Genomic DNA, 7,749 nt, shown 5'->3' on the forward strand with positions numbered 1-7,749 from the left:
AAAAAAAAAAAAAAGAGGTTTTGAAGTGGCTATGTACATGTAAGTGGGGCCATCAGCAGATAATCATACAGGCCTCATGTACTGAATATAAAACTACCCTTTATTATTAGTCAAGAAACAAACTCACAAAAGCCAAAAAAAGATAGGTGAAAGGGTTGCTCAGAATAGTTTTCTTTCATAGTTATTCCAAAGGTGTCCTAAGATAGTCATCACAGCAACCACAAATCTTTCTACTATCACAAACAAAACTGAGCAACTACTAATTTACCTTTTTCTTCTGGGCAACTTCCTCTTCCGGTTTAGGAACAATCTGTTCCTTTTCAGTAAGGATCATCTCAATGTGGCAGGGAGAGCTCATGTATGGGTTAATGCGACCATGAGCTCTGTAGGTTCGTCGGCGCATCTTAGGTGCTTTGTTCACTTGGATATGCTCGATGACCAGAGAATCTACATCTAAACCCTTGGGAAGAAAGGAAGGAGAATGAAACCAGGAACATCCTTAATTAGTAAACCACCACAAACTATCTTTGGTAAATATGAATTCCCAGCCGTGTTCCAAAGTCCTGCCTCAATGAAATCATTTCTGAAAGGCAATCCTTTTATTCTTCAAACAGCATGTTTTTAAGCAACTGTCTGCCTTCACCTTTGTGTCTAAATTGTCACCAGACTCAAGTGTGCTAAATACATTGTCTATGAGTGGCCTTCCCAAAGATCGTTACACAATGGAGAGCTGAGGGGTAAGGCAGAACCCAATTCAAAGTCTTGATGATAAACAGAATTTCTCAGCATGGCTTACAAGGTTTGGAGCAATACAGACCTAAACTAATTTCAGTTCTGGCCCAGACCTTCAAGTGCAAAAGGCTAATGGGTAATATACAAAATGGAGAAATTTGTGTTTTGTCAACACAAGTTTATCATTGTTTAAACTTGTTGAAATTTTAAACAATTTCTTTCCGAAATGTAACATGGCTCTTTATGAAGGCAGGTCACAAACCACATTAATCACTGCCAAGGCAATAACTTTGATAATTAACCATACTACCAAAAAGGTGTATGGCACAAAAAGGGTTAAAAGCCCTTGGTAAAGTACCTCCAGTGTAAAAAGACAGCAGAAAAATAGAAATACTAAATGTTAGGCTTAAAGAGACCACAGAGGCACGCTTCTGGATCTTAACAGAATTCTGCCATAAAGGGACTCAAAAAAAAAAAAAAAAAAAAAGGAAATAATTTAGTTCCGTGGAAACTGGAGGTAGAAATTTTAAAATCAAGGACATAGATCTGAACAGCCAACATTAATTAAACCACCCAAGTTGCACAGGATATTAATGGTTTGGGTACCTTAAGTTCAGCATTACTCTCTGCATTTTTAAGCATGTGCAGCAAAAATTCAGCACTCTTCTTGGGCCACCGACCTTGTGTCCAGCCCCACTGCTTGGCCTGAAAGAAAATGGAGATTAGTCATTTTCCTTGATTTAAATTAACATTACAGCCAAGATGAATCTATCTGATCCGACATCATGGCTTCTTAGAACATGGTTTATTACACCATCAATCCAAGGTGTCCTCTGTCATTACAGCAACCAGAAATAGGTTTATCGGCACAGATCTTAGCCATTCTTATCCTATCCCATCACTTTTCCATTAAATTTTGTCTCTTCAAATGGCAACTAAGAATTCTCACCTGGGCACACCTGCCAACTCCACCATTGTAACGTCGGAATGGTACGCACTGTTTCTGTAAAGTGACATCTTTCAGATACTTCGTGGCTTTTCGAATATGCATACCCTTGATGGCCTGGGCAGTTTCACGAGTGTTCTAAGAGTGAAGAATAAAGTGTTGGCTAACTAGATCAAAGCATTGTTTACTTTTTAAAGTAAATGTGAAATTTTTGGCTTTTCAAAATGTCAAGTTATTTCTATTCTTTGGGGGCAAGGCAATTAAAAAAAACTTGTGACTAGGCCAGGCGTGGTGGCTCACACCTGTAATCCCAGCACTTTGGGAGGCTGAGATGGGTGAAGTCAGGAGTTCAAGACCAGCCTGACCAATATGGTGAAACCCTGTCTCTACTAAAAACACAAAAATTAGCCAGGCGTGGTGGTGCATGCTTGTAATCCTAGCTACTCAGGAGGCTAAGGAAGAATTGCATGAACCCAGGAGATGGAAGATGCAGTGAGCCGAGATCGTACCACTGTACTCCAATCTGGGTAACAAAGCAAGACTCCATCTCAGAAACAAAAAACAAACTAACAAAAAAAGCCCTTGTGACTAAAACCCAGGGAAACTTCGTTGAAGCTAGACAAAACCCCCAAACTCCATTTATTCCATCATCATGTAGTACCATTAACATTTCCCATCGTGGTCTGCACACTAGGTTTTCAAATGACTTTCTGGTACTTCTACTCAATTTCACAAACCCTACATCCTTACACCCCGATGATCAATGCCTAAATATAAGGTGGCTGCTCAGAATTTATTAATTTTCACGGTAAATCCAAAGGTGTCCTAAGAAAGTCATCACCGCAGCTACCTTTTTTGAGTGGAACATGAGGAACTGTTGGATCACAACTATGAATCGCATACCTTAAAGTGAACACGAAGATTGGAACCTCTCGATTTGCATGCTAGAAAATAAAAAACGTTTTGGTTAATTTTTGGCATCTTATGCCAACACCCAAGTAGGAAATAGGTATCTATCTCCTGTCCACTTACATTTCGTGGGGTTCTCCGGGTCAAGTGAATAGCGAACCATTTTCACAGATTACCTGGAGGAAAGTACAGTGTAATTGTGTCAATACGTACTTACAGTAACTCAGTATAAGTATTAGACGATTCGAACAGCTGCTCAGAGAGTAGTTGTTTTCATGATTAATCCAAAGGTGTCCTAAGAAATACCATCATCGCAGCCATCCTTTCCTCCACCCAGGGCTTTCTTCCCTTTTATCTGCCAGTAACTACAGCACTTCCACAAAAGTAGCCACACGGACCTCACCAATCCAGTCTACCCTTTGGAAGAAAATACAGCCTGTTTCAATCCAATGCTGGATCTTCCTGGCGTAAAATGACTCGACGCATCCGCATGGCACAACTCAACTACAACCCTCTACCTCCTCCCTCCCGCTCTACAGAAACCCCTTTGCTGTCAGGGCTGCAGGTAGTACCGTCTCGCCCAACACCTTCGGGCTATGACCCACGTTAAGAACCCTCCGGTACGCAGCACTCTTGTAGAAATGTGTAAAGCCTCCACCCGACTTTATTTCCCCCAAAACTTTTCCTCGTTGCGGCCACAAATGTGACGCGTATTCGGCCATCACTCACCACTGGACACTGGATCTCCGGAGTCCGCACGCACCACAGGCGGCTCCACCAGTGAAGGAGCCCGGTCGTCCCATTCCCGCCCATCACGTCCCTCTGCGGACCTCAAAGACCGACCGGCCCCGGATCCCAAAGTTGGGCCCTCCGCCACGTCCCCCCGCATAAGAAACCACCGCCTCCAGCGAGGATTTAGTAGCTCTGGGAGCTCTCCTCCCGGGGACCTGGAGGCCGACGCCCCCGAGGCCAGGATGGCGGCGATGGCAGGAGGATTGAGCCCCGGGAACAACACAAGAGAAACACTCACCTCAGGCCGCTTAGGGAAAGAGGAAGAGCGGTGGGTTCTGGGAGAACTCATGAGAACTTGACTTCTCGCGAGATTCGTAGCTGAGGAAACGAGATCCGAGGAGGGAGGAGAGCGGAGGCGGAAGGGAGTGTGGATATGTTTTTAAAACGTGTGAAAACGAATTGCCTCCTTAGGGACTGTCTCAAAGTTCTCTTTTTTTAATACAGAAATAAAAATTTCAGGCTTTAAATGTCAGTCAATTAAAAACAGGGTTGTAGTTCTAGGACATCTACGTATTATTAGATATGAAAGAAACATTTAATTTATTCGTCGGCATTAATTAGGTTTGATTATGTGGCCCTGTACCCCTGAAAGTGGTTTGTAAATGTTCAATTAAAAAGATGAAAAGATGAGACGTAATTATGGTGATCAGGAAATTCTCAGGATGGGAATGTCATCCAATCAATTTTGTTATAACCTGTGTGAAAAATGCACTAACTGAAGGGTTTGGTTCAATGTCCTCATTGTTTCCCACTGCTTCTAGATCTTCATCTGGAGGAGAAAACCTGTTGGCATTTTCTTCCCTTTTTTCCTTCCCCAGGTCACCTCTCTGGTTATTCCCTCATAGTCAGTGAAGCACTTAGCTTTTGTTAGGTCTTCTATTTCATGACACCACCACTCTAGGCAGTTCAAACTCCAGGAGAGTAGATTCCAGGCTAGGCTCACCTGCTTCCTTGACCTCAATGTCAGAGACCTCAGCCCCAAGTCTCTCCCCTCCACTCCACTTCCATTGCTGATGCTGGATTCCCTGATGTTTCCTAGGTAATTCCCTCCCCTCACATGAGCTTTCAACTGCATGCTAACTCCCGGATAATACCCCCGCCCCACATCTTTCTCCTGAGCTAGACCCTGACAGCGAACTACTCCCTGGACATCCTTTCTGGGAGGTCCCTAAAGACCTGAGGTTATTTGAAACCTAACATGCCCTTAAACAGAACTCTTTATCTTCCCCCCATCCCCCAGCCGGGTTCCTCTTTTATGTCGCATGGTGACAAGAGTAACAACAGACAATGATTCTATAAGCTTACTAGATTCCAGGCAGTATTTTCAGTGTTTCTACATGCATTTCCTCAAGTAATCCTTAGGACAACCCTTTGTAAATGATGAAGTTGATCTGGCTGCTACAATGTGTTAAAAAGAAAAAAAAAATGTGTTAAAAAGGAAAAAAAAAAAAAAAGGGAACTCTCCCACAAACCCAAGGTGCTACAGCTGGGAGTGGCAGCCCTGGGATCCAAGGCAGGCTTCTGCAACCAAACTCTGCATCCCTAGGTGACCCTGCGTTTCTTCCTTCCTTGGTTGGTGACTTCCCCATACACCTAGGATCTTAAAGCAGAAAGATGAGAGACTCCCCTCTTCTTGTCTTTGCACATACAAATATTTAACAAAATCTCGATTATTCTCTTAAGTGGTCTTCTTGCCCTATTTTTTTCTGCACTTTAATGTATCCTCCATATTCCTGACAGTCATTTTTCTTTTTTTCTTTTTTTTTTTTTTGAGACAAGGTCTCACTCTGTGGCCCCAGGCTGGAGGGCAGTGGTGTGATTTAAGCTCACTGCAACCTCCGCCTCCAGGTTCAAGCGATTCTCATGCCTCAGCCTCCCAAGCAGCTGGGATTACAGGCACCCACCGTGACGCCCAGCTAATTTTTGTATTTTTAGCAGAGATGGGATTTTGTCATGTTGGCCAGGCTGGTCTTGAACTCCTAACCTCATGTGATCCGCCCACCTGAGCCTCCCAAAGTGCTGGGATTACAGACGTGAGCCACCACTCCTGGCCCTGACAGAGTCATTTTTCTAAAATGACTGTCAGAATGATCATGTCATTTTTTGGGGTTCCTTTTTTTTTTTCCTGTGGCCCCTGTTCCAAATATTTGGGGATGATATAAGAGCCTTCCGTGATCTGGCCTTTGCCTTCCTCATCTTTTATCCCTTCTTTCTCCTTCCCATATGGACTCCAACCCTATTTTCTCTGATTTTAGGGAGAAATCAAGCCTATAATTAAAAATAGTCACACCACATTTGATTCTGTCAGCCAGCATTGGATTAGATTAGAAGACATTTAAGCCTTGTGAGATCATTTCCTTTTGAGTGAATAGTTTGTCTTTTGAACCTTCAGTGATTTTCCTATAAAACTTAAATGAACTTTTTGTTTTAGATGGAATCTCTCTCTGTTGCCCAGGCTGGAGTGTGGTGGTTCATTCATAGCGCACTGCAGCCTCTTTTTTTTTTCTTCTTCTTCTTGGTGTGTTACCTTTATTACATTCCTAGACTAGTTTAAAATTATATTCCTGAGACTAGTTTAAAAAACAGCCTGCAACAAGAATATTCTCATCACCAGTTACCTTTTCCACCTTTCTTCTTTTTCTGTTGCTGTTTCTTTTTTGTTGCTGGAGCCCCTGCAGGTTTCTGTGTCTTGGGAGTATGATGTTACTTGTAGAGGCAGATAGTGTCGCTGCACTGCCAGGTCTTGGGGAGGTGGGTGGGCTGCTCACAGTTTTTCTGGCATCCAGTTCTGATGAAGTTCCTGCAGTTGCTCCCTGGGTCCCCTTTCCAATCTAATCCTTACTTTTACCCTTCTTTCTTCCCTCGTAATAAGAATGTTCTTGCTTTGGTAGCCATCTTTCTGCATCTGGGGTAACTTTTGCATCATAATTCTTAGGCAATTTTCCCGTCTTTTTCTCTTTTTCAAATTTCCCCACTCTTGCCCCTTTCGTTGACCATCTCCAGTAACTTTTCCACCCTTCTTCCAAATGTATGTAGCACCAGGAGAATTTTCAAGAGCCTTGACATCTACTTTTAGAGACATACTTTCTGATAATGACAAGTGTTCACAAAGAGCTCTGTCTTTCTCTGGATCTACAAGTGAGTAAGCAGAAATAGGCTGTGCCAGGGTGTAAAAATCTTTTGGATTTTGTTTCTATTGCTATTCTAGGTCACTAATTGCCTCCTTCTTCTGTTTATATTTGAGTTTGAAGTTTGCAGCTTCTTTCATCAAGGACAAATGAGCAGGAGATTTGGGCCAATGGTTTTGACACCACTGAATAGTTTGTGTGAAGACCTCAATGGCAATATCAATCTCTTCTTCATGGCGATACATGATTACGAATACAGACACCACGCCTGGTTTCTGCTCTAACTCCTCTATGCTTCTCAATATTACACAAGCTTAGAAATATTACCTTGAGAAATTTTCAGCTGTGCCATGATCAGCTTCATTTCAGCTGCATTTCTGGATGTTGATCTGAAAATTCCTGAAGCAGCTCTATTGTTTTTGTGTGCTGCTTTCCAGGCAAACCTGGGCAGCTTGGATTAACACAGGTGGGAGATGCTCGGGACTTTGGGACTATAAACTGGTGGATATTTTGTGACATTAATTGGCCTGGCTTGTGTACATAGCAAGTAAAGCATTGTTAAATTCTATAGCTTGTAGTTGTTTCTTGGAAAGCTCAAACTCCACTCTTTCTGCATTGATTAATTTCACCTTCTTCTTGGAGTCAAAGATGTTTTGGTCCGTGTTAATGGTAATAATGTTATTTGCAATTACAGCTAGTAATCCCACATCTGTTGGTTTCAGTTTTATTATTTGACTGTAAAGTTGCAAAGCCTCCTCTGTTCGACCCCAAAGCTGCAGAATATAGGCCATCTGACAATGAATGATGGCCAGTCCTGCCTGTGGGTCTTCCTCAGTCCCATCAGAGTCTTCTGATAATGAACAGCGGCAAAGATCTTCAGCTTTTTGTAGGATTTTCATGGCCTGGTTCAGCTGGCCTTGTCCAATCAGCGCACGTGCAGTGTTGTAGCACAGCTCATGTGTGCCTTCTTGGAGGCCCAAGTTCTCTGGAACTTTTCCCCAATTGCTTTGGGGAGTAACAACTGCTGAAAGGTTTATTTTCCTTTCCTCATCATAATCATCTTGGGAGTTTCAGGTGAGATCTGTGTATACTGCTAAGCATTCATCATAGCATTCCAAACGGCATAACGCTTGTCCATAAAACTCCTTCAGTTTGTCTGTCTGCTTGTTGACACTTTCTGTAGTCTTCAAGGCTTTCTTAATTCTGTTCAGCTTGTAGTTGCAGTATGTCTTTTTTTTTTTT

General features: G+C 42.6%; 1 protein-coding gene and 1 pseudogene across 8 annotated transcripts in view; both read right to left on the minus strand.

The window, feature by feature from the left end:
- The window catches only part of LOC105531161 (60S ribosomal protein L17), an 8,270-nt gene extending 4,425 nt beyond the window's left edge, over positions 1-3,845 (minus strand). The window contains exons 1-7 of one of the 8 annotated variants that reach the window (XM_011969005.1): positions 3,435-3,845; positions 2,921-3,004; positions 2,711-2,763; positions 2,582-2,622; positions 1,682-1,816; positions 1,339-1,437; positions 269-460 (exon numbers count right to left, since the gene is read on the minus strand). In XM_011969005.1, coding sequence (XP_011824395.1) covers positions 269-460; positions 1,339-1,437; positions 1,682-1,816; positions 2,582-2,622; positions 2,711-2,750 — 507 coding nt within the window. In that variant the 5' untranslated portion in view covers positions 2,751-2,763; positions 2,921-3,004; positions 3,435-3,845. Of the gene's footprint in view, positions 1-268; positions 461-1,338; positions 1,438-1,681; positions 1,817-2,581; positions 2,623-2,710; positions 3,005-3,417 lie in introns of all 8 variants that reach the window. The other 7 variants (XM_011969004.1, XM_011969006.1, XM_011969002.1 and 4 more) reach the window with 7 other exon arrangements.
- Positions 3,309-7,749, minus strand: part of LOC105531183 — a 5,492-nt pseudogene continuing 1,051 nt past the window's right edge.

This window comes from Mandrillus leucophaeus, unplaced genomic scaffold, assembly GCF_000951045.1.
Source record: "Mandrillus leucophaeus isolate KB7577 unplaced genomic scaffold, Mleu.le_1.0 Scaffold87, whole genome shotgun sequence".
In the NCBI taxonomy this organism is placed as follows: domain Eukaryota; kingdom Metazoa; phylum Chordata; class Mammalia; order Primates; family Cercopithecidae; genus Mandrillus; species Mandrillus leucophaeus.